This window comes from Cricetulus griseus (assembly GCF_003668045.3).
Source record: "Cricetulus griseus strain 17A/GY chromosome 1 unlocalized genomic scaffold, alternate assembly CriGri-PICRH-1.0 chr1_1, whole genome shotgun sequence".
In the NCBI taxonomy this organism is placed as follows: Eukaryota; Metazoa; Chordata; class Mammalia; order Rodentia; family Cricetidae; genus Cricetulus; species Cricetulus griseus.
This window is the reverse complement of record NW_023276807.1, coordinates 170,509,143-170,536,602: the sequence shown is the minus strand read 5'-3', so window position 1 is coordinate 170,536,602 and position 27,460 is coordinate 170,509,143. Positions and strand designations below refer to the sequence as shown.

The 27,460-nt window shown below is 40.0% G+C and overlaps 1 protein-coding gene across 1 annotated transcript in view; it reads left to right on the top strand.

Moving 5' to 3' along the window:
• The window catches only part of Cadps (calcium dependent secretion activator), a 451,625-nt gene that overhangs the window by 314,289 nt on the left and 109,876 nt on the right, over positions 1-27,460 (top strand). Inside the window, 5 exon segments of the mRNA XM_035452903.1 lie at positions 1,771-1,907; positions 5,118-5,305; positions 17,556-17,657; positions 19,283-19,346; positions 19,719-19,842. Of these exon segments, the coding sequence (XP_035308794.1) occupies positions 1,771-1,907; positions 5,118-5,305; positions 17,556-17,657; positions 19,283-19,346; positions 19,719-19,842 (615 nt within the window).

The following is a 27,460-nucleotide window of genomic DNA, read 5'->3' as shown; positions in this document are numbered from 1 at the left end:
GGCATTATCCAAGGGAAGAGGCAGAGAAGGGCTTTCCAATTGTTGCAAGGGTTATTCTACCAGTAGGGACCGCAAGTAGGAACAAGTGCAAGACACTTACTTGTCTTGGGCCACAAGTAGCACATCCACACCCAGAAACAGCTAGCCCCCACCCCTGCCCAGCTCCATTGCCCTGAGGATCCTGAAGGAACAACCTCAAGTGCAAAGCACAGGATGAATGGGTGGCTGAAGCTAATACAGAGAGGAGCTCTCTGTGGGTCCTCTAACAATTTCTTCCCGTGTGATATCTTTTCCAAAAGCCTTTGCTTTATCATTCTAATGGAGCAATTAGTCTGCTAAAACCCTATTCTTCAACTTGCCTTCTAGAGACATTGCTTCTGTGTGTCTCAGGCATTAACTCATTCTAACACTGACTGCTCACTACTCCTATGCAAAAAAGTCAAAGATTTAAAAAAACCCCACACTAGGAAGGGCAGAAGCTGAGAAGCCATGCATTTTTGTTCAAATGATAGCTGAAATCACTGAGAAATCAGAATGTTAATATCACACTGCTACCACAAACCAGGCTCACAAACATAACCTAAGCATGGGAGGGAAAAAAAAAAAAACAAAAACAAAAAAAACCAAAAACCTTCCTGGAATAGAGGTCACATAGGAAAATAATACTCAAACACCCTCTCAAGTCAGAAATCAATTTTTCCCTTTGCCCTGATTGTTTTGCTGGCTCCTGGCAGGTCTGTGTCCAAGTAAAATGTTGCATGTGAAAAGATAAATAAAATCTTGCTCTGAGATTCCATCTAATTGTAGTCTGGATAGCAAGCAGGAGAGTGGATGATGCAGAGTGAGCTGATCTCTTTACCACAAAGACTTTCATTCCTACCTCTTTAGGATTTTCTTGGTGGCACTCGAGCTGATTTCTGAGTTATTTTGCCATCTAAGGATAGTCTATTTTAGTTACACACATTGAGATTAATTAGTTAGCCCTTAGGAGGTTTTGCCTACAGCCTTCACCCTGTATGGAAAAGTGTGAATACATGGAGACTATTAACTCACAATAAGTGGCAGACCGCAGCCCTCACAGGGCAGTTTCTGTTTGTCTCTTTCATAAGCTTCGCTAATAGAGTATGTGCCCCACAAGGCAACATCCTTGCCTATCCAGCACTAAATTCCCATTTAACTTACTCTCCCAGTTTCAATCTAAAAATAAAATAGAAACTTTTAATTTTGGAGGGCTGGGAATCAAACCTTTCGTGACACCAAATTGGCAATGAAAATTTGGAAGGGGATGACACAAATATTGTTACTCTGCTGAAAACCAGCATAAGCCTTTTTCCAGATAATTCCAATAAGCCCCGAGAAATTGCTCTAGACACAACCACTGGAATGGCAGAATTTACTACAAACCTGCAAAGCTACCTAGACAGCTATCAGCAAAGATCCGATCTGCTTTCAGTGTTTGGTGAAATGCAGGCGAAGTTACGGTCTCATGCATAGTTGTAAAGAGCAACACGGAGGCACTGGAATTGTGATCATTTGAGAAACATGTTGATGCCAATATATTTTTGCCTAAATGCAGTAAACTCACCAGTAAGTGATGCAAGTTGACAATGGGGGGTGGGTCAAAGACTATCTTGGGGATATTGGTGGGGGGGGCAGCAGGGAGGCAGCTGATGTTCACAATGCCTAGTGAATCCTGTGAATCTGAAATGTCAAAAAAAATGTGATGTGTTTCTCTAAATTGTGTCTCTCTCTACATGTGTAAATGAACAGACGCAGATAGAGCTCAAAAGCACGGCATGGATGAATTTATCTCTTCCAACCCCTGTAACTTTGACCACGCTTCCCTCTTTGAGATGGTGCAGCGACTGACTTTGGATCACAGACTTAATGATTCCTATTCTTGCCTGGCAAGTATATCCTTTGATCTTCAGCAATTGAAACATGACATTTTTGAAAAATCAAATATCCCTCTACCATTATGTCAGCGTTCTCCCTGCTCCCATACAAAATCCCTTTAACAATTATAAACACGTCCTCAAGTTTCTGTGTGGTGATAGTTGTATTTATTCAAGAATCAATCTTGAATCGGAAGTGCTCACAAGAGATATAGCCAATTCCCCAGCCATCCCACCTTAGCTTCCCCCTTTTCAGCTGCTACGTGAGAAATCTTCCCAAAAAGGTGGTTGAGCTTGGCACCTACTCATGATGAACTTATAAAAACTGCCTGATTGTTATACAGATGCCCCACCCTCTCCAGCCTATACCTGGTACCCCGAGCTCATTAAGGAATGCACTGTTTGTGTCACTTTCAAAGATCGAAGCAGTTGCTAGTACACTCCACTCTCCATAAGCCTGATGCATTTGGCTTTGTTTATTTGGGTGGCACTTTTTCTCTCATACTCAGAACCTTCTTCACCCTCGAAGAGAAATTTTTAAAGGCGCCGTTTATATTTCGAAGCCCAGCTACCCATCAAGGTATTTATATCCCCCAAATCCCATTTTAAACCCCGAATCAAATTAGTTCAGTTTAAGGACTGCTGCTACATATTTATCCAATTTTTGAAAACACATTTTTTGGTTTGCAATTATCAAGCCCCAAACCATAACAAAGACTTAGTTCATTTTTGTCTGCAGACTATAAATTATGACTTTGTTCCTTAAAGGTAAACAGGAATTATGAATCCCACTTTATAGACAGGAAAAAAGAGGGGGAAATAACCAAGTGATTTTGAGCAGAGAGCAATTCTTGTCCTTAACTTCAAACATGGAAGGTAATGTATTTATGTAACATTAATATTATATAATTAACTGACATTATTCTAAATGATTATTTTAAATTCCCCTTTTTTGGTGCTTGAAGATATAATGTGTTTTTCTTAAGAGGTTAAAATCATCTTAAAAATAGAAGTGAGATTCTGTGGGATACTTTATTAATCTGTGGCTCATAATGATACATTATCACATGTTGAGAATCTCTTCACTGGAGATTCTGACTTTACCAAATTGGAAATGAATGCTGTGTTGACTTAAAATACAAAAACAAAACAAACAACAAAAAACACTTACCTTGTATTGCAAGGCCATTTTCTCAAAATAATTTCCTATTATTATCTATTTCTAATTAGGGTTATGAAGATCACTAGGGTGCATATCAACATAATCACCCCATTTTCTGCAGGAATTCTGTTCACTTGATAACATGAGATGTATAATTTTTAAGACTTTTATTCATATCAGTGTTTGAAAACAATTTTTTCATTCTGAAATTTACCATGAAGAAGAATTCATAAATGCCCTCAAAAGATTAAACCAGAGATGAGATGCTGGTGCCTGTCTCCCATCAATCACTACAGGCTTAAAAATATAGTCTAAAATAAAAAATCATAGTTGTGAGTTACCCAGAGCAGCTGTCTCCCCTGTTTATATACCTGGATCTATTAATTAAGGCCAGAATTTCAGAAAATAACAGAAATTTAAAGGACCGTATCCCTATCGATATATATATATTCCATTTTTCTCATTATTACAGTCTTTTTTTTTTTCAGTTGGTTTTGGAGACCGACCAGCAGGGATACATAAATTTTTCTGTGTCTTCGACTCAGTTCCTAATTGATATTTCTTCAACTCTTTTCAAAGCAGCTATTTTGGCATCTACAAAAGACTTGGTGTCATCTGAGTCGTAGAAAATATATTTTAATCTTTCACAGCAGTGTTGTCTCTAAGATTTAGCATTTGGGGTAGCAGATGGAGTGGCAAAGAAGTTGCCTATAGGGGCAGCCCACTGCCTCGACTACTCTCCCGCCCTCTGCAGTAACTTATCATTTGAAATAGGAAAGATGCCGTGTTTCGTCGGATGCATCGCTAAGCTTCGCATTGTCAATCGCAGATCCCCGATCCCTAGTACATGATTAGCAAATTACAAAGGCCTCCCTCCCAAACTCCTTTGGCCTCTCCCTGTTCCACATCATTCTTTCCTCGCATCCCTTCTATCCCAAGCTGCAGAAGTATTAAAAAAAAAAAAAACTCACAAGAGACCTCAAAGTAAAGTGAAGTTTATATTTAAAAGAGCCCAAATTTCCAATTTAGAAAGCACTACCTAGATTGTTTTATTATTGCTTCAGATAGCACAGAAATGAGACAATATGGTTTGATTTTAGACTCTGTCTACATTGACCATCAGGGCTGAGTCTTTGGCCTTTCTAACGACCCATCTTTATAATTACATAATGGAGGCAGTGGTTTCTAGCCATCATGCCACTGAATTATTGTTACCAGAGACTCTGTATGGACTCCCTTTTAGAGCAAAGTTTGAGTGCTCTCATCGTGAGCAAATAAATACAAGAAAACAAATAACTATGGGGGATGGGGACAGAATTGGAAACCCAGGTGTGAGAAATTCCTCTCTTTTGTTCAGGCAAATCTGATTCGTCCTTGGAAAACTTCTCACTCTCTTTGCAGTGCTGTGTTATTACCTCCATTTTAAAATGTCCCAAAAGATTCTTCTAAGCTGTGAAGATTTACAAAGTTTACTCTTTATGTAAACTAGCTTAAAATTTTCCTTTATGTACAAGGATAGGGAACAGTGGACCTGGAGTAGACGTGGCTGGCCTGAGTCTAGTGTGTACTGCAGCTTCCTTATCCAGCTTCCCTTGCTGTAGAGAAAGACAAGATGTGCTTGTCCCGCCTACTTCACTGGCTTACTAGAAGCCTTAACTGAAAGTTTTTGTCAAGCAGAAAACATCTCCCAACCCAAGGCATTTATATCACAATTTTCCCTTGCCAGACTCTGCCTCAACTTCACCCCAATTCTCCTCTAAAGTAGAGCTGGAGCCCTGGTGATTCTCTTTTCCTGGAAGCAGTTAGGAGAAAATCCCACATCATCCCTGAACTCAGTTAACTTGCTCACCTGCATAGCAGGGATGACAACATCTTCCAGGATGGTCTGCTGGGAGGGTTAAGCAGAGCATCCCAAGTGTGCTGGCATGGCAACTGGCACACTATCAAAAGAGTTAACACTGGCTGTTTTTCAGTCCCTTCCTCCAGCTACTCCTGATGCTAGCAGCTCACCAGAAAGCAACTTGTATTTAAAAGAAAGCTTTTCCTTTATTCCCCTACAGGGCTGGTTCAGTCCTGGCCAGGTGTTTGTATTAGATGAGTATTGTGCTCGAAATGGAGTCCGAGGATGTCATCGGCATCTCTGCTACCTTAGAGACTTGCTGGAACGGGCAGAAAATGGCGCCATGATTGACCCCACGCTTCTCCACTACAGCTTTGCCTTCTGTGCATCCCATGTCCACGGTAACAGGTAAGCATGAATCTGGGGAACTTCCAGTGGTTTATGACTTTAATTATCAACCCTAACTCACTGTCCCTATTTACCCAGTGGTACATGCTTACACCTAAAGGGGGAGGAGATACTAATTTAGTTTCCTTAAGCAACTGTAAAGAAATAGCAGATTTCTAGGGAAGCCCCTGAGATAACTCAGTCTGGGTATTAATTATTGTTGGTTGTTTGGTTATTGTTTTGTTTTGTTTTTTTTATCAGTGACCCTGATTGGTAATTAAATCCTCCATACTGAAGTTTGTGATCTATAAAATGGGAATTGGTATTCTCCTGCTATTAAGGGGAATACTTTTGAATATAAAGAATTCAGCAAAATGCCCGGAACATGGCAAGACATTGATCACTACTTTGTCTTTGTTGGTACTATTGTTCATTTCAGGAGTGTTTGATGGTTAATGGCCTAGTGTCAGGCTCTGGATTGCACCCTTTATCCATGATGAATAATAAAAACTAGACACTATACCAGGGAAGATACATTAAGAAAGGGAATTAAGTTCTGGGTAGAATTCAATAAGGAATATGACTCAGATGGAGTGGCAGAATGGCAGGGGGGACCTCCCTGAGGAAATGATGCTAGAGCCGGGAACTGAAGCATGTGTAGGAGTTGAGTAGTTCCAGGCAAAAGGAACAGCATGTACTACTGTCCTGTGAAGAAGGAAGCCAAGCACACTGCTAGAGCTGAAGCAAGATAGGTGAAGCTGGAAGCCAACACACCAGGAACACTTAGAATATATCCTCAGAGGTGAGAAGAACTTTGGCGATCACAATCCAACCAACCCCCTCAGTTTGTAGGTTTCATAGACAAGACCAGAATGTCAAGTCTTCTGAATCTCTACTAAGAATCTGTTTCTTTAGACTGGAGAGCTCCTGGAGGAGGAAAAAAATCCATGTTCTGAATAATGCAAAGAAGCAAATAATTTAAGAACATTGCCATTTGGCTCTAGAGGCAGGGAATAAATTTCCACACTGCCACAGCCAGCTTACCATCTCAATGTATGTAGCCGCACGTTAGTATAAAGATAAGTCTACAATATTCCAAAGCATCCCTGCCGACAGCCAGGGGAGGCAGCAGAAGACAGCTGGGTGGCTTTGGAAAACAAGCCTCACATGAGCAAGTTGTCACTCTGGGGAATCCACATGGGAAGAAGCCAGTCCAGGCTACCTGGCTTTGAAGCCAGGGTTGTGTCAGCCTTACTCATCTTTGCAAGCCACACAACCCTGAAATATCTGTGGGATTTGTTCTGTGCTTTTCCTGTCTCCAGTACCAATAGACTTTAATGAAATGCGACTCTATCATTTAGAGCTGGATAACAATAATATTGTAGCTTTGAATATTTTAACAGGCAAGAAGATTATTTTCATCACCTATTGTTATGGGTCCATAGCCCATGGCATGACCTTTTATTTGCATAAAAGATGTTCATGAAGACTTCAATACCTGGGTTGGAGCATGCATAATTCTGATTTTTATAAATATGTACACTTTGATGACTATCTGTTACAGCCTCTTGGATTGAATTCTTTATAGAGGGAGAGAGAGAGAGAGAGAAGTTGCATTATATTCTCTGGGTTGTCACACTGTATTCTACATATGTTACTGAATAAGAAAGTGTTACAAAATAATGAAATGTTTTTGTAAACTCCCTGGTAAACATCATCATGAATTATGATACACATTGTCTGGGTTTCATATTGTAAGACTGCCACTTGATTCACAGTTAGGTTTATACATCTTGTCGTGGGAACAGTTTTGGATTTCTTATTTTCTTTTCAGTTCTGATTTTCCTTATGCGTTTTGCATCTCTTTTGCTTATTATTTTAGTTTGAATGCATTTGCCTTTGCTTTTTGATGCATTCTTCTTTTTTTTTTCTTTTTGTTTGCACATGTGTGTGTGCTCTTGACTCTCCTATGGCTGGCCACCCTCTGTGCATGCTTCACAAAACCACTCCCTCTCAAAAGTCAACAAATGCATGTGTGTCTTAGTGGGATGCTACCAAACACAGAATTTCAAGGGGGCAAAACTCTACCTTCTCCTGAACCAGAGGCTAAAAAAGATCAACGAAGAGAATCAAAAAAGAGAAAAGAGTCCAAAACTCACCCAAGTCAAGAGCAAAAAAGGTAAGAAGCCATGTTTGTATTGGCTTGTTTTTCAGCCCTTTGTCCTATCCCTGAACCTGCATCCACATCACCATATCTACCTTTGGAAACAACAGGTTTTATGCATCCTTTAAACCTGTATCCTTTAAAGGTTTTCAAAGGTAATTTTTTTTCATAAATGATCTTAAAAATGGACAAAATGTGGTATACTGGTAATTTGAGTCAGGTGTTTGGTGATTTTTAAAATATGTTTGTATTTGAAAAACTAACCTACCAATAAGCAAACAGAACTATGAGGCAGATTTTTGTTTGTTTGTTATTTTCTCTCTGTCATCACGCCTTATTAGTGGTCTGATGCCTTGCAAGTCATTCATAATAAACAACCTATGCTTTGTAATTTTAAAATTATCTTCAAGTGGCAAATAAGATTAACATCAAATAGGCCTATACATTTATTATGGATCTATTTTCTTAAGCAAGTCCTCCTAATATCTACAATCACCTGCAAAAATGAAACTCATCTGAAATAGTGAGTTATAAATGAATGAATCCTATCACCAAATCAAATGGCTGTCAGAAGAGCCACTTAAGCAGCAAGGTCATCTTCAAGGCATGAAGTCCTAAACTTTTGTTCATCTTAACCTGTTTCTTGACCTTCAGCAATGCTTTAAGTGGAAAAATGGCACCTTAAAGACCACAATTACTCATTATTCCCAATATTTTCTTATATATGTATGCCTTTCCTTGCCTGCAATTCTGGCCAGGCTTGTCCAAGTTACACAAAGTAACAGGCACGGACCCTGTATGCTTCAACGTTCATTTATCCACTACCATTTCTTAGCCTGGTGTATGCAATTAGCTTATAGAGAGAACCAATGAGCATGGGAACATTTTCTTTCTAGAGAATGCAGCAAACTATCCATCATAATATGCATAGCTAACAGTGAGCATCAAGGAAAACCAAGAACCACCTGGTCACTCATCTCCCTCCATAAGCAAGGGTGGAGATGAGGCAGAGTTCCTGTTTGTGTTCTGTTCTGGTGTCCATGTCCACCTTCAAGAAAACACCAACTTGCTGTCTGTATCAAGGTGTTGGAAGGGTCTCTGAAGAGGAAGCCACCATGCAACTCTCAAGAGTGCTGTTTGTGGACCTCTCATCATCCACATATTGCAGACAGCAAATAGTCCTCACAGAAAGGCAGCTCTCACTGGACTGAAGCTGCTCCATAGCATGGAAAGAACTACCAAGTGGGATCTTCCCTGTGTGTTTGACAGGATTAAGCATGGTGATTTTTCCCTCCAGAAGCTTTTTGGTGAGGTCTGGACATATGTTTGATTGACACAAGGTTATTATTAAATACCCAGTAATGCCCAGGCAGGCATAGTCCCAAATGACAACAGCATTGAGTATAGGGTCCTACCCTCAAATAATTCAGCAGTTCTTACATGGATCCGGAAATCTGCACAGCCAATACCCCCCTGCCATGATTCTGGCTTTGGATCACATCTAGTCAAAGGTCTTAGCTATTGATTACTGTACATTTGAACCACTTGTGTCAGGGGAATGAAAATAATTCTGATTCTTGAACCTGATTTGCAGCCAAAAATCTCAGGAATTTCTAACTGAACCATTAAAAGTTTAATAATGAGACAATTAAAGGCGATGAGTAAAACAGCTCAAGTGCTACTAATATATATCAAACTTTTAGGCTTATTGGATGAATATTAGTTTGGGCCAACTCTTTAGAACTAAACTCATTTTCTCAAAGAGAGAGGGAACTAAAGGAAAATGTGAGTGTTCAGCTGTTTGCATTTGGCGATCATAAAATCCACAGATGCAAATTGCTATATCTTCTCATTTTTAAATCAGCTCCTAAGGTTGCAATACTTAATTTTCACCATAATATTTTTAGTATTCTTTCTAGATGACATTTAGATTAGCGTCACTTTGGTCACTGTCCCACAGTGACAAGGCAATCAAACGGCTCCGATGATTGCAAGTTGCGTCAATGTTCCTTGGATCTCTTTATTATTGAGATTGGAAATTCTTCTCATTTACATTATTATTTAACATTTCTTGAATGCCACTGCTGCTTTTCACATATGGCCTGCATAGAAAGTACATTGTATCAGCAATTAACAAATCCATAATGCCAACCGCCTAAATCCACAGCTCGCTGCATAGATTAATGAGTCTGCAGGCAGATGTAAGAGGGCATGAATTCTAAAATATATCTGAAAATGCATCCAAAGATCTTCTGGGGAGATGTGTTTGAAGTCAAGGTTCTGTTTGTCCACAGAGCCATGTGCATCCTATAGGTTCAGATTTGAACTCCCTCTCCATGGTCCCTAAATCATCCACCTACATGCCCAAGACAGAAGCTGAGCAGCCATCATATGAACTCTCCCTTCTCTCACAGCATGTTACAAAAAAAAACTACTGCCCCAATGAATGCTTGCAAGTATCTCACAAGTATTTCCATTTCGTCCCTCTTCAGCACCACTGCTATAGCTGGCGTCTCCATCTTCTCTCCCACTGACTACAACCATTGGATTATTTATGGTGTCCTTGCCTCATTCAGTTCATGTCATGTTGTGGGTGTCTTCTTGTTTTGTTTTAATTTATTGCTAGTTTTTGGTGAATGTTTGCCTAGCATTGAGTTACATGTAATTGTTCTTTCTTTCAACCCTAACTCTATCTCTTTGCATACATACACACACCATTATGTGTAGTACATTAATTCTTCTCCCCAATAAAAAAATCAAAATCTACGTAGGTAGGTATAGATCTGCCTTACAGAACTCTAAACACAGTACTGTACATAGCATACAGGTATGGGTGTGTGGGTCTCATGTTACACACAGAATTGGTGTTACATTTATGAACATGAACATGTCCCTGGTTTACTTCTAGCTCTGGGTAGGTATTGTCTGGGTAGGTGCATAAAGAAGGCATTCCTAAATTCTAAACTGCCAGCTTTACCTAACAGGAAGTAATCACGATAGGGAGAGGGTAAATTCTAGACATGTTTCAAATGAAAGTAAGCATCCCACATGGCCAAGGGAAACTTTGTCACCTTCATTTAAGCCATGTGACTTTCTTCATGGAGGAAGCTTGCTCCCATATGAAGAGCATGCAATCTTTTAAAATCTGTGCCATTGGTGGTTCTTACCTAAAATCCCATGTGTGTCCTCATCCTGTACTGGGACCAGTACAAAACACTTTGAGCATGGATGTGATACAAAAAAAAAAAAAAAAAAAGCCACATGTTTTATTGTTGTGACTACTTTGCAATTTAATTTAGGGTCTCCAATGTCAAATGCATAGCTTCTCAATGTTCATCTCAAAATTCTTTTCCTCCAAGAGAAGAATTTATGAAGTTCTCATTTGGGAAACGTGTCCCTTTCTTGGTAAAATACATGCTTCCTTATATTTTGTTATTTCTTTAGTCATCGTTGGTTTCTTTGTTCATTCAGCACCTAGATTAAGCCTAAGCCACTTTTACTATTGCCTGCATTTCAATAGCATCTATATTCCTGGTGACTGCTGAGCAGGATAGCTTCTCAACCAATCCCATGCTTGTAATTGGTTGAATGAAGCTTCTATATTACTGAGTCATGACTTCAGATTCAGACGAACTGCACACAAGTCAGAAAGGTCTCATTGGACTATTGCTCTCTGTTTTGAAATTCCCTATTAGCCAGCCAAAGAAGCTACAAAGCCCACTTGTAACAGTGTACAAACTACTTGTTTTTCTTCCTGTCTTGCCATTTGTGACACAAACACTTTGATATATTTGTTTTAGCAGCATATCTGAGCCCCAGGGCATCAGGGCATAATTAGAAAAGGGCATGAGCTGGAAGGAAAGGATAGGAAAGGGGTAAGGCTGGCTTTCATAATGAAGCAGTGGCTATGGGACATGCGAGTCCTAATTATAAATTATAATTAACCTAGGATTATAGAAGCCATTAGACCAGCAAGCAAGGAGACAGGGGTGTCTCCTTTTAGTGGCTGATGCTTTGGTGCTATCTTGAATTTGTATCTACTAACTGCCCAAAAGAAACAAAGGAAAATATTCTGCACTCAAATCAAATTCAGAGATAGCACTCTAAAAATTGTAAGGAGGAAGAGTTGTCAGATATTATAAATATATATTTTAAGTCAAACATCATATGAGTATTTGATATAACTGTCCTATTTAGGGAACATTGCAAAGAATGCCTAACATACTTTGCCCTGCTCTGGCCCTTTAAGTGCTCATGTTTCTAGGCTGGAACAATTTAGTAGCAAGTAAGATTCAGTTATCATGCTTGTTTAAGGACATTTTCATGGATCCATAATGCGGTCTGCAGGCATGCATCCATTTGGAGAGAGAGAATATATCGTGTTTACAGTGCCTGCACCAGCATATGTGGACATTTGCATTTGGAGATGAAAGTATATTCCCTCTTCAGCTGGAGTTTTATCCCTTGTTGGTACTGATTGGAGCCTGAAAGCTGGTTGTATGCAGAGCTGTGGACCAGACGCGCCTTCTTCTGGTGAATTCATATGTTTCTTTTTACACCTGGATTTGGCACTTAATCACCAAATAGATGCACTATCAGAAAACATCAATCATTGTATGCTTAGGATTAATTTTTCATTGAGACATTCTTGAAAAGGCATCTTACCTTTTGAAAGGTTTTGCAACCCAGATTTCAATGTGATGTGTAGAGCTGTGCCTGGGGGATAATTAAATGCTAGAAATCTGGTGCTTACCTGGGTGTGTGGTGACAGTTTAGCTACTTTGGAGAGGTCCGTCGATTCCTGACAGAAAACGGGGGTGTTGACTGGACTGCTTGGGGAATTTCAAGTATCAAGATGTTTGTACTACAAGCTCAGGACATAATAATATTGAATTAATTCTCCAATAGGCATTAATGAATCATCTTTAGCTTGGAAACTCGGCAGTAAGGGGAAACAGTTTACATAACTGGTAACATCCATTTACATAACTGATGACTGCTGGGCTTGGTGGGTTTGATTCGATAAAAGACAAAATTGGAAAAGGAGAACGATGCGATTCTGGATGTATTATTATTTGTGACATGGCTCAAGATGGGAGACTGTGAGGAGAGTGAAGATGACAGAACTGGTGCTAACCACGGTGACAAGAACTTGAAGAGCAGCCGACATGACATCTTTCCTATCATGCTGCCGAGAATGTCAGCTTTGTGAAGGACAGTGAGAAAATGGTTTGCCCAAAACTTGAAAGGTGGATTCCAGAGATGCCAGCTGTGTCAGATGCAATATAGTCTGCTGTGGTTGCAGAGACCCACTTCGGGCTCCGGTGATGGCCTGCAGGTGGGAGAGCTTCCAGTATTCGGCAAGGCTCCAAAAATGACTACACTTGACCTGCATATTGTCTCAGGTTCCTGGGATCATGATATACAAGAAGTGAGGTTAGCCAGTGTGCAGTTAGGTGGAACCAGAGGCTGGGGGCTGTTTATCTGTGTGTGTGCCTGTGCTTGCACATGTGTGTGTACCCGTGTGTGTATTTCTAAAGCATCTAGAGGCTTTGGAGGAGCTTTTGTGTAAACCAGAGACATGGGTGGGGGGATGTGTCCTTTGTGAACTTACATTGTTAAGACAGGAAAAGAAAATGGAATTGAGGTAGCTGCAGAAGAGTATGAATCAGATCAGAGCTCTGCTTCTGCGTTTGATGACCTGCAAGCTTTCAAAATGCCCATCTAAGCCTCCACTGCAAAGCGATCAACTCACAGCTGTCAGAAGTGTAGGTAAAGGCAGGCATCAAGAGTTACTGGCCTATGAAAACAATGTGGTCAAGACCCAGCTGCTAAGATCAGTGCATTCCACCTGCTTCTTCTCATCCTGCCTTGCTCACTTACTGTTGAAATATCAGAGGCTCCAGTGGCTGAGTGGCAGAGTCCCCTGAGATGAGCAGTGTCTGAGAAATATAGGAGCTATCTTCAAGACATTAATAATGGAGTAATAGGTCCATCTATTTCTTCTTCCCCCAAGTCCAGAACAGTTAGTAAGGCAGTGGATACCTAAGAAGCCAGTACCTAGTGAGGTAGGAGATGTATGGTCATGCATGAGAAAGGGGGACATCCAGGTTCCTGGACATGCATTCTGCTTGAAGACACATCCCAGACTGACACTTTTGAATTAAAAGTTTAAAATCTCTCCTTTTCTCTTTCCCTTTATGATTCACTAAGTATTAAATATTGAGACATGAAAAAGACACTGAGCTATTTTATGAAAATTAAAGAACATTCCCCATGTTTCGGGTGGGGGAGTATAAAAGACTCTACCATTGTGATTTGCTTTGCAGCCACCATTGTTTTCCAGGGACAATAGAAACTGCAAAGCCTCTTTGGGAAGGGAAGAGCAACTCAAAAATGGGTGGTGTACCACTAAAAACCTGTCTCTGTTTTCAAATCCATCTCTATCTTAGGAAGTTAAGAAGCTTGCATCAAAAGCATCCTGTCAAGGGGTTGGTAATGTGGCTGGCCAATGAAGGACACTGGGAAAGCAAAACTGGACCAGCACTGGGAAAGTGGACACAGAAAGACTCTCTAGGGCTTGCTGGTTGGCCAACCAGTCCAGCAAAATTGACAAATTATAGATTCAGTGAGAGACTGGATAAAGTGAACAACAAGGATAAAGTGAACAACTGGATAAAGTGAACAAAAGGATAAAGTGAACAACACTGAGGATGACACTCAGCTAGCATCCATCATGCACATTCATAAAGCCATGCACCAAAACAAAAGCACCTTTTCAGACCCTGGAAAAGCCTCCATTGAGTTTCTGTTTTTGTCTTGGCTAGTGTGTTTGTGTGTGTGTGTGTGTGTGTGTGTGTGTGTGTGTGTGTGTGTGTGTGTGTGTTTCTTAGCATGATTCCCAAACCGATGGCACCACAGAACCAACTAGAAATGCAAATACTCAGTCCCTATGCCAATCCTACCAATTCAAGAACTCTGGCTAGAGCCAGATGGTCTGGGTTGTCACAAGGCCTCCAAGTGATACTGAGGCATGGTCAGGTTTGAGAACCACAGTCCTGCTAAAGCATATATAGCTTCTATGGAAAGCACAGCTCCCAGGCCATCAATATAACTTAATGGACCAAAGTGCTCACCTCACACACCTGACAACCTGAGTTCAACCCAGGAACCCGCAGTGAAGGACAGAACTGACTCTCAAAAGTTGTCTTCTGATCTTCACATGAACACCATAAAGCATGCAGTCTGCTCTCTCTCTTCCCCCTCCCTCCTCTTGCTCTCTCTCTCTCTCACACATACACACAAAACATTAAAAATAAAAATACTTTATAAAAAGACAACCATACTCCTTAAAATATTTAGCATGTGTTGTTTCTGAGCTCTCCCCCATGCAGTCATTACTGGTGAATTACAGAAGTCAATGCAAAAAAAAATGATGTTTGACAGAATTTTAAAAAAATAACTATCTGAAGTCAATCTAAAGTGACTTCTTAACTACTGTTGAGCTTCTGATCTTTAACAAACTGATCCCTAGAGGGTCTCTCACCAAGTTTGTCAAACACCATCCCTATTACCAACACCCTAATAACACAAATCTGGCAGTTATAAAACGTTCACATTTGCTGTTGAGACTAAGTGGGATCTTATCACCTGATTTTGCAGGTGAAGTCTGAAGGAGAGCTTTGCAGACTTAATGAGGTTCATTTGTTTTATTTATGTCTAAAGTGAAACTATTCACACTAGCATAAGGTGATTAAGAAGCAAATTAGAGTGACTAAAACAATAATGTTTACTTGGTTTCAATAGTGCGATTAGCACCATTCCCAGTTCTCATGGAGAGGCCATCAGGAAGTAGGAGCCCCGTTTCCCTTAATGTGCAGCACCAGAACAAAAGTCAAGAAGCAAAGCACAGTGTACACTTGTGACAATGCCCCTCATTGTGAGATTAGCTGAGAAGGTGAAATACATATAATCATTCAGTTTTTTATCATCTCAGACTCAAGGGAAAGTGCTGTGTCAAAGAAGATTTCTTGGGCAAGGAATGAATGTCTTGACTCACGTACAAGTTCATTTCAGAATCATGAACATGTACCTCAGTAAGAGAATGTTTGCCATAAGGCCCTGTTCAGTCCTCAGCACCACCAAAAAATATGAGTAAATAAATCACTAAGGGTGACAAACATCCCTGGGATAGCCATGTTGTGGGCTATGATCTCTAAGCCTTTCTGTATTGTCAATTAAATCTAATAGCATTGATTTTTTCTCTGTGATAATGTCCTACTAACCATGAAATTGTTTGAATGGCTTCCTTTTCCCCCAATCAAATATGGGGGAGTACATGCCAATCACATGTAATTAGTACATTAGTAAGTTGGTTTTACAATAAACAAAATTCAACAGCCAGAATTGAATGCAGTTCAAACTTGTAGTGAAAATAGCGTGAGACATTATCAAAGACAGCCCAACAGGCGCTCTGTGGTGGCCAGTGAGTCTATCCTGGGGTACCTGGGATTTAAGAATGACAGAACTAGGAACATTTCTTGAAAAATTAGGTTTTTTTTGTTTTTTGTCCAGTAGATTTGAAAATATAAGCATATACTTAGAACTCGAAGTCTCCTTGTTGTTGACCAATTTACTTTTTTCCTCCTGTGATTGGAAAGGACTGAAAAAAAAGGAGAATAGAATTTTACTCTTTGGGTGATATTTTTTTACAAATTGAGGTAGAGGCTCTTTCAATTTTTCAATAGAATACTTTTATTATTTACAAAGAAGGGAAAATGACCATTTAAAAGCTGACAGAAGTATAGTGCTGACATTGCCAAGACTTTGTGTAATCAACTTGGTAGACTACAAAGGATTTCCTTAACTTCAGCTGGAACCCCAAGAAGGCTCATAAGCACAATCATTTGTTTGGTCTCAAGATGACTGGGTTATGCAATCTGAGGAATGTTCCTATAGATGTTCTGCAGTGAAACAGCAATCTGCCAACTGGCATAGTTCATCATCACATGTCACTCAAGATCTGGGAAGCTGAAGGTTTTGAATGGGTCATTTATACAGCCTTGATATTTCCAATTCAAGTGGTCTATAACAGTGTGTGTGTGTGTGTGTGTGTGTGTGTGTGTGTGTGTGTGTGTGTGTACTCATGGGTGACACAGAACTGAGAACACTATGATTCAACTGTAATCATTGGATTTTTTCCAGGGGAGTTCACTATGTTAGGACGACCAACATCTGGGCTGTCCTTTAGTTGATACTAAAGTTACTTTGAACAGTGATTATTACAAACTGAATAATTTAATAGGGAGCAATACACTTGCTAATATGGCATCTGATTTTTGTGGGAATTTTCATGATTGGGGAGTCTCAAACTCCAGAGCCTGTGAGACAGGTAATGCAAACTAGAGATATGGCCAGGTAAACCTCCACCCAGCTGAGAAAAATGTTGGTTGGCAACTGCCAGCTGATGTCAGCTGTTTGAGTTTTCAAGAGAGAGCAGAAATCCAAACTGCACTGTAAAACTTGCTTAATTTTAAAAAGTGATGGAAGGTCTGGAGAGATGGCTCAGTCAGTAAAGTGCTTGCCGAACTGGAATGAAGACCCCAGTTTGATCCCCAAGTGCAGCAATGGGCACCTGCACTCCCGGCTCTGGGGAATCAGTGGCAGAGGAGGCAGGCTGGCTGACCTACTGCATCACCAAGCTTCTTCTTCCGTGAGATCATGTCTAAAAAAATTAAAGTGGAGAGCAATTGAGAAAGACACCTGATGTTGATCTCTGCCCTCCACAGACATGAATATGCATATACACAGTCACACACGTGCACACACACAACCATATTAACTTCTGCAGATCTTTGAAGACCCTATGACCAGACAGAACCAGCAGGACTTAACCTGTGAGCCACAGAGTTCTGCAAACACCCACTGAATAACAGCCAACCAACTTCTAATTGAGGAGCCTGTTCTGCACAGTGGGGCTTCGGTGGCCACATCCATCGTTGTGCTTGTTGCTTCTTGAGCAGACAGCTTCCTCCTGGTAGAGATTTGATTTGGTGGTGTCAGCATGTGAGGTTGCTGTCACTTCATTCATAACGTGTCTTGTTTCAGGCCTGATGGAATCGGAACTGTGACTGTTGAAGAAAAAGAGCGCTTTGAAGAAATCAAAGAGAGACTCCGAGTTCTGCTGGAAAATCAGATTACACATTTTAGGTAAAGGATCTGCAGTTTAGGGGCCTCTTGGTGTAAGAATGGAGATGCACAAAAAAGCTTCATTAAAAAAAAGAAAACACCAAACTTTAAGTCTATCAAAGATGCATAAGAGCATTCAAACAAAATAGCTAAAGGATAAAGGTCAACCAATTGATACGCCTCTCATTAAAGTCCTGACTTGACATTCTTTCTTTCTTTGGTATTTGTTTTGAGGTGGAGATCTCGCGTAGCCAAGGGTTATCTTGAACTCCTAATACTTCTGCCTCCAGCACTTGAATGCTGGGATTATTAAGTGTACCAACACATACCCAGGTTTTATGCCATGCTGAGAATTGAACCCTGGACTCCATGAATGCTAGGGCAAGAATTCTACCAACTGAAGTATATCCCTGGCCCAAATTTTAGATTCTTAAGAGCATTTTAGTTGCTTAAAGAACAATGTGTCCCTTGTGCCTCTGACTGATAACTAATGTCATATAAAAAGTTGAAGATCTTCAAGGTTCCTAGATAAAACTAGTTTTTAAAACTCCTACAGTTTGGGTCATAGTGAATGGGGTGAAGTTCATGGTGCTCATATTTCCCCACCCCTGCTAGCTGTGCACAAAAAGAAGGAAGCCTGGTTGAGCCTGCTTGGGGGTTGGGGTTAGAGACCAGATATTCAGCAGCAAATCACGCACTTGCCCTTCCCACTATGCAATCCACTTCTCCAGTCGAGCATATGGGACATTTTTACCACAATAATGTTGGCTCCACACGTAGACTCTGAGACAGGAACTTCAAGACAGTAATTGTGCATCTAATAGTTCCCATATGCCAGTTACAGGATTGGAGGTTAACAAGGTACTAACTTTTGTCTTTATCTATAAACAATTGTGTAAGGTAAGTATAATCTCGAATTAAACAATGAGGAAAATGAGGGCAAAAGGAACACGTTCCCGGCAGCCACCTAAGTCAAAGTAGAAGCAGCCCATCCTGTTCTCTATACTGCTGAACAGGGTTTGAAGGATTCTTGACAGCCAGAAGCCATTGATGGCACCTGTAGCAGTAACTGACATGCTTCCATCTGTGCCATCATAATTCTCCTTTGTATGGAATAAGATTTTGATGAAGGTCCTTTAACTGTCCATGCATTGTAGATGAAACGTATCAACAATAGAGCAGAGATCCAATAACAGTGAAAAAAGTCCCAAGCAAGTTAGGCAGAATGCATGTCTGCTTCACACTTCAACCTGTTAGAGATCTAAATATGTGTGTTGGGCTTCCAGCTGATTTTAACTCCTGGCTTTCAATGTTGTGCCCTATAATAATACATGAGGTCATGTTTTTGTTAACTAGTGTTTTCCTTCACAATGGAAATCCAAACAGAGCTCTGTGTCACCACTCTCAATATTCTGTTCTGTTGCAGACATTTGCCGAGTCCCTCTTAAGTCATTATTCACACATACATATATATATATTATATATACACATATATGGTGTGAAGTAGGATTAGCATAACACAGTGTGACAAAATAAAAAGCATTTTCCATTCCTCAGTGCAAGTTGCTATAGGAATCAAATTGAAGCATGTTTCCTGCTAAAATGTAATAGTGTGGGCAACCTGAAGAATTATGTGTCTTTTTTAGGTATTGCTTTCCATTTGGTCGACCTGAAGGTGCTTTGAAAGCTACTCTCTCACTCTTGGAACGGGTAAGAATGAACGTGAGATGTATAAATGGACACACAAATAAGTGCAATCAAACGTTGCAGTTGGATGACCTAGTTTGTAATTTTCAAAGGGTTTGTTTACCAGTCATGAAATACCAGAATAAAAGTGAGGAAACTGCCAAAATTCTAGAAGCTTTATTTTCAGATTCCCAAGTAGTTACACTGAAGAGTCACTGCAGGCCCTTTCTTAATACTTCCACAGGCTTTGCCACCCCAGCTGTTCTGGGGTTTTCTTTCTACCCACGGTTTTCAGATTAGTCAGCATCAAGGATTTTACACCTGAAGTCTTTGAAAAGCAGAAGTGGGTGACACATTGATTACTAATTTAATAGTCCCCTTTCCTTCTGCCTGAAGGTTTTGATGAAAGACATTGTCACTCCAGTACCACAAGAAGAAGTCAAAACTGTCATCCGTAAATGCCTAGAGCAGGCTGCTCTAGTCAACTACTCACGCCTGTCGGAGTATGCCAAAATTGAAGGTAAGGTTTCCACCTGACACTGGTTTTGAATTTAAATTTTGGTATGCCTTTCTGGGAAAATCTGTCTCTTTTCTTGATGGACACAAGAAAACAGTGGTCTATCTGATTACAGGAAGCTGAACATACTTGAAATGTGAAAAATGTCTTGGCTGTGGCCAAATAAATAGATGATAGAAGGGACATCAGCTCAGGAGACAGCCTTAGGAGGGAACCAACATTGAGTGTGGGATGTTATGTAATTACTAAGGCCCATCTGACAGTTTGTGTTGCCTTAGATGTCTTCTCTGAGGATAATGTTCACCTGTGGAAGAGTTGGGTAGCATTGTTATCTCCTCTAAATGGAGGAAAAGGAAGCAACATGCTATCTACTGCCAATAGTATTAACAGTAAAAGAAACGCTGAATAATTCAATATTCAGGTTCTACTTAACTCTCTCTTATCCCTTGGAAGTTTCTTGTCTTTGGGAAACAATTCAAATTTGGTGGCAGGGTAACATGGAATCATCTCCAGGAGCTCTCAGTTGACTCTGGACTTCGTTCTTTCTTGTTACCAGAGAGATATAGGAGGTGTATTGCTACTGCTATCTCAAGTTCTAGGGAAGCAGTCATTGATGACTGCATAATTAAAAGGAACTTTGAATAAATTCAACTCAAGAAGCTATGGTTCTTTGGGACCTATTCATTCTCAAAGGCATTAATCACTTTTCATTGTTACCCCCATTGGCTGCTATAGGGTGATTTGAAAACCACACCCAACCTGACCAGTGGTGTAAGTGTATACATGTGGAAGTTCTGTGTTCAAGACTCAATGTGTTCACACTCTGGAATCTGATGTTCTCTCACATACAAAACACATGACACCCAAATAATGCAAGCAAAGGCACACTGTCCACCTTGGGATATCAGCTGAGGAACAGCTGATTAACACACACAAACCATCACATGTACTGCCAATGTCCTGTTGCCTTAGAAAATTAGCTGACAATCATGTTAAATTCCCAGTGTTCTGTACACTACATGTCTTCCTCCCTCTCCCGATTCTGTCTGTGTGACAATGCAAATTGTGTACCAGTGGTAATGAGTTCATTGTTATGCATCCAGGGAGAAACACTTAAGAATTGGGCACTAGAAGGGTGTTTATCAACTCTTGACTTGGTAATGAGTGACAAAAATAGAAGAACAAGAAGATCAATGGTTAAACGGCTTTATTAGCAAATAATTGTTCCAGCATTCCCAGCCCAGGATATAATGATTGGTTGGATTGGGTAAAGTCAACCATGTAACTACTACTAATCCTAAAGCCAAAGATGCGATGGGATCAAGAAATGAAATGTTCAGTTTCCACGACTGCTGCCTCATAGGTCTTGGTCCAGCTACTATTAGTCTTTTGGTAAGATCTGCTCTCTTCTTTCAGATAAATAAATTTTTTTATAAAACCAAACTTTGCGATCTGTAAGTAAAAATGCATTCATTTCCAAAGTAGATCAGCTGGTCTGTAATTTCCCTCTGTGCCTCAGTTCTTCCTGGTTGTGTTAATTATCTTTTGCACTGTGACTTTTAGGTCTGGGGATTCTTTGAAGAAACCAATCTTTTTATTCCAACTCTCTTTTCAGAGAAGTACCTCATTCCACACTACTTGCTCTCTTCTGCTTTTCTCCTTCCTTGTCCGTGATTGGCTCAGCCACTTTTTGATACAAGCTCTGCAAAAGTGGCTGAGACACCAATTTCAAAGCATGCTGGGATTGTTAATTCCAACAACCCCACATTCTCTGGCTGCATGTGTCAGGTTTTCTTCCATGAACATAGTCCACTCTAGGCTGGGACATTGCAGCTTCAAAGATATTACTACCAGACAGCTTTCTTTGAACAAGGCTCAGGTCCTACCTTCAGAAAAGAAATCCTCCATTTTCTTTTCTTTTCTTTTCTTTTCTTTTTTGGCACTTGAGCCTCTATTGATCATTAACAGCTCATCTATCTGAGAATTTTGGAAAGAAGCTGTAGTAATATTGCTGGAGACTATGTTTATGAAGAAATACCTCAAGAGCCTTAGATACTAAAGTCTGAAATCCTTAGTATCTCGGAGCCTTAAATCAATGAAATTCTGTTTCCCTTTACCCATGATGTTTTTGGTCATTGTATTCTTGCCAATGACTCTAAAGAGACGTGTAAAATCATGGTCACAATCTCTCTCGTGGCTCACGGCATGCTGAATGGTTAATCCAGTAGTTCCAAATTTCAAAACTCCCTTTTCTTTTATCCTGTGTTTATCCCAAAATACTCTGTGGCTATTTTTTTCCTTGAGCAAATGTAACGTTTTCCTCTAACCTATGACCTTTAACCTCTTTACCTCTGACCTAAGCCTCTTGCATGCCCAAATCCTCTTTTATAGGGAAAAAGAGAGAAATGTATGAGCATCCTGTCTTCTGCTTGGCCTCCCAAGTGATGGATTTAACCATTCGTGAGTACCTACCACCTCCTCACCATGCTGTCTTCACTCTTTTCTGTTTCCATTATTTCAAGAAATCCAGATCCAAACCAACTCACTCTCCTTGCTTCAAGTTTTTTAGCATTGGCTTGTCTGTTGGTTCTGTCTGTGAAACCCAGTGTGAGAAGTCCAGTCACTTTTTATCAGCCTAAAACAGGTTAGACAATTAAGCCATTTGTTTGTGATAAACTCAGATTTGTCTGTAAGTTTTTTTCAGTTATTCTGTCTGTGACCTGAATGCATTTTTACTTTGCTTGTGTGTAACCCTAATTTGTAAAGTACTTGTCACTGGTACACAATCAAAAGGTAGCAGCTAAGCTGGGGAGCAATGCACTAGTGTCAGAAAAATGACATCTGAGGCAAAGTCATGCTTTCTTTATCCATGTTTAAGATGTCAAACTACGATGGGTATGAGATCATGCAAGATGATCCGTACTCTGTGAAGGCTAGATCTTCTATGCTTCCTATCTAGTCTCTCTCAAGCTGGGAAGTTTTCCTCATTCTCTCTGGAGAGTTTTACTTGCCCTTGTCCTCAAAGCTCTGGCTAGAACATATGACTTAATTGTCATTTGAAGAGTTCATGTATGTTTCATAGCTTGATTTCATATTAAACTTAATTTACTAATTTTCTATTTGTGCAGCATTTTCCACATCTGTGAAGGAGAATTTTTTTTGCTGGCCCCAAACTTTGGGGCGGTGGGAAGCCAAGGGCAACTTCTTCTGTCCAATATCATATATCACGCATAAGTGGGGGGCATTTTGGTCCACTTGCTCATTAATCTTGCATATGTGTTCTTGTTTCTCTTTCTCTTCTCTCCTCATTGTGCTCTCTCTTTCAAATAGAGAATCAGAAGGATGCAGGTGAACCGATTGTATATGCCTTATCAATTTCCAGGACTGTTGAGTTACATTCAGTTTGTGTTTTTGTTTTTGTTTAGTAGCTCCTTAAGGTATGTACTCCCGGAGAGCAGTGTGGAGTTGCAATGACACTTAAGGAGTTAATTTGTGCTGTCTAAATGCATTTCATGCCCATTCACTGTTGGCCTTTGGAGAGCAGCATTTCCGTAAAGGCATAAGTTTGAAGGGACAGAGTTCTGGTTTGCTGCAGAACTTCCTTCAGCCTTGGTTTCGGGGTCTAGTGATTTGGTCTTGTGTGTGTGTAGTGTTTTGTTTTGTATATTTAAAGACAGAACCAAATGAATCTTCACTCTTATTTTTCTTTTTTTCTGTTTCTGGCCTTATGGAGAAGTTTGTGTTCTTTGATGAATGTTTACTGGTCAAGAAGAAGTAGTAGTGTCTATGTTGTGCTTGTATGTGCTGTGTGATAGTCAGAATGACCAAGCAGGAGCTCTGAGAAAGGTCTATGGCTTTGAAAATATCTTCTTGTTTATTCTCAAGTCTTCTGTGCCTTTTTTTTAGGTGAGAGCTCTGAAATGAAATAGGAATGAATGTATTTTATCAATCAGTGTCTTTAACAGCTACAAGATTCCATAAAGATGTCTTATTTAATCCCACATAACAGTTGAACATAATTCAAAACAATTCAGAAAGCATTTTAACTTGTGCCAAACACCAGGTTAGCAGTAAATATTTCAAGATTCAAAACTGTGCTCAAAACATATGTGCCCCCGCAAATGGAAGGTATCATTCACTCACTCATTCATTCATGCATGCATCCATCCATTCATCCATTAGGCAAGTACTTGGCGAGAGCCTATCTTGCAGCAACTATAGTGTGAAAAGTCAGGAACTATCCAAATGAGAGGGAAACAACTGTTATCTTCATGGAGCACCATTGCATATGTGTAAACTGCATTCAATATATTACAATCCCCATTGATTATGTGTCAGAGGAATATGACATTTTCAGAAAACCATACACACATTCAAAGATAATAAGGTTTCAAGTGGACATCAAACATGCTACATTGGATATGTGGAAACTGGAGATTTGAAGGTATCCTGCAAAGAGCAAAATATGTCAATGGACAAAACTATACAGCTGATAAAAATAACATTGTTCTATAAAACACTTATACCATGCATTCTATAAACTAGGTGTGGTTTGCATGCATTTAACACATTTAACCTTCAGAACCTCTTATGTAGTTACTTCCATTGTACAGATGAATGAACAAAGCTTAGAGAAACACAAACACAGTCCTAGAAGCAATCCCAGGCAAAGATCACATGCCTACTTACGCTAAGTCAGCATGGCTCTAAAACAGGGTCAGATTAAGTGGCAAGGTAAGCGGAAACTGGATCACTATGGCCTTTCCATACCATACAAAGACAGTAATCTGGCTAGGAATGGCGGCATGAATATATAGCCCTAGCATTCAGGAGGTGGAGGCAGCAGCCCAACCTGGACTATAATGAACTTATGGCAAGCCTTCACTTCATAGGAAGACCTGTGTTTAACAAGGAAATCGTTATGGCTGTATACAGTGGTCCAAAGTCCTTTCCCCAGGAATCTGCGCATTCATACAGACTTTCAGAGGAGAGACTCTGCACATCTTACCTCTACAGGTGATTATCATTGGAGGTTCTGTAAGCAAAGATCAAGTTTCACTTCAGAAAAACCACATTAGCAATGATGTAAAGTCTCACATACAGGAAATAAAGTAAAACTGAATTCAAAATTCAATGCCAAAGAAAAGGTATTCAAGCCTTCTAAGGAAATTTTGATCTTAACATCTTTCCAGGCCTTTAAATGTCCTTATGTCCTGTATCATTCCTCTACCTTTTCAGTTTCCCTGAGAAAAGAGAGAGAGGGGGGGGATAGAGAAAAGCTATATAGAGATAGAGATATGGAGGTGGTTGCAAGGAGATACCAGGTTACTGGTGAAGATTGGGGTGGGGTAAGATGCTAGAACTGAAATCCAGAGATCTCCTGGTGTGTTTATTCAGACGTGCTCTGAGAATCTACAAGACTCAGCTCATGGCTTCCTGATGGACTTTATGCTTACTATAGTGTTCAGTTTAGTTACAGTATCACAAGAAAAATAGAGGTGCAAAAGATTACAAAAGTCTAGGAAAGAAAAACTGCAATTCTACAAAGAATTCTATTATTTTAAATACATTTCTATTAAACTATCACATGTTCTAAATCAAGTGAGCACCAAGGAATTCAACACCACTATTGATGTTTTGTCTCCATTCTTCACTAAATACTTGCATAATTTTCTGATCATTATAGTGATTCCACTGGACTTTTAAATAAAAATTTTCTCTTTAAATGTGCCCAGGACTTGAAAAACTCGTAAAGATGATCTTTTAGATAGGGGATAGATATAGAAATAGGAAAGTGGGAAGTAGGAAGAAAGAAGGACAAAGAAAAATGGGTATAGACAGGAAGAAAGGAGAGGAGAGGAAAGAAGAAAGGAGGGAGAAATGAAGAAAGAAAGGAAGGAAAGGAGGGAGGGAGGAAGGGACATAAATAGCTAGATAGGTACATGTATGAATGGTGGGTAGCCGGATGGACAGAGGCCAAATACTCTACCTTGGCCTGGGCATTGTGCTGAAAATTTTATATAAATGATGCAACTGGGTCTTTACCTTAAACTCACAAACATGGCTTCACTACTGCCCCATTTTAAGTGAGGAAGCTGTTTTAGGAGGATAAGTGACTTTTTCAAGCACTATGTGACCTCTGGTCTAACTAAATGCAAGTGCTATGTTTTTGTCCCCTTTTACCATGCAGACCACAAAAATCAAAGGCTTTTGGGCAGTATCCATTCAGTGAGTGGAGGCCAAAGGTATCTATAGATTTTTAACATAGGAAGAAAAAATAACAGAGTGGTCCTATCCAGGGTCAAATAGTTGCCCAAATCTTTACATTGTGAGTTCTTCCTGCAGTGTTTGTGGAATTTTTCCTCTCTCATTGACATAAGCCTTCTAGGTAAATCCAATGAAGTTACCTGGGAAATAGTACTTGATATGCACTATAAGAGCCTGAGTTCAGATTCCCCATCATCCATGTTGAAAGCTACACAGAGCAGCACATGCTTATAATCTCAGCAGTGAAAATGTGGAACTTTGAGATCTCTGGGTCTTGCTGACTAGCCTCCTCAATGAGTTGCAAGCCAGTGAGAGGCCCTGTCCCAAAAATCAAGGGGGAAAAGGCCAGAGGAATGACATCTAAGGTTGATTTGTAGTCTCTCCATGCACGCACACACACACACACACATGCGCGTGCACATCCTGAGTCTGTGCTATGGATTCCATGCCTGCCAAAACATCCACTTTGATCTCCCACTAGCCTAGAGACTGCAGACATGGAAAGAGATAACCAAAATAACATTCTCAGCAGAGCACTGTGCAAACTCAATGGCACTTCAGTCTCCCGAAAGGAACCAGTGAAAGTGAATCCTATTGATCAAGGATCTGCGCTGTTCTAGAATGGGGAGTATCTCTTGCTTCATATCTTATACACCAAGGGTTAAATGTCTCTCTTTCCATTGATTTTCTCTAAATGATGTCTAGACAAATCAGTTTCTTAGTCCCAATTTTTCTGTGAGTAGCATTCATTTATAGTATAGAAACACTGAGGGGGACAAGGAAAAACACATTTATATTCCTGACTGTTACCAAGAGGAACACTGAAGGAAAAGAGTTTGTACTAGAGCATGTCATGAATGGACATAAAGCCAAATTTTTCTACCAGAAAAAAAATATGCAGTATAGATGTTAACTGTTTTTCAGGGAGAATTTAAGACATTCTTGGTGGCTGCATGCGTATCTCATTTAATTCTCATAAGAATTTTAGGAGACTAGTGCCTTATTGCAGTGTTTTATTGAGTCTAAAATAGGACCACTTACCATGAGGTATACCATTGATTATCTATGAAGAATAGGATGGTGTTGTCAGCCAACTGGTGACATGCCACTAAGTGTAACATGCATCCAGATTTCTGAAACATTGAATTGCTTTGTGTACTAAATGAGGTTGTGAACATTAGCCTTTGGTGGCTGGGCCATCTCTCCAGCTCTGTTCATGGAAATCTTAAAGCAGAAAGTTGTTGGGTAACATGCTGAGGTCTAGACAGCTAGTTAGGTGCAGGGTCCACACTTAAGCAGGTGCCTTTCTAATCCCACAGCTCATGCCTTCAGCTTCTGCACTATGTAGCCCCTG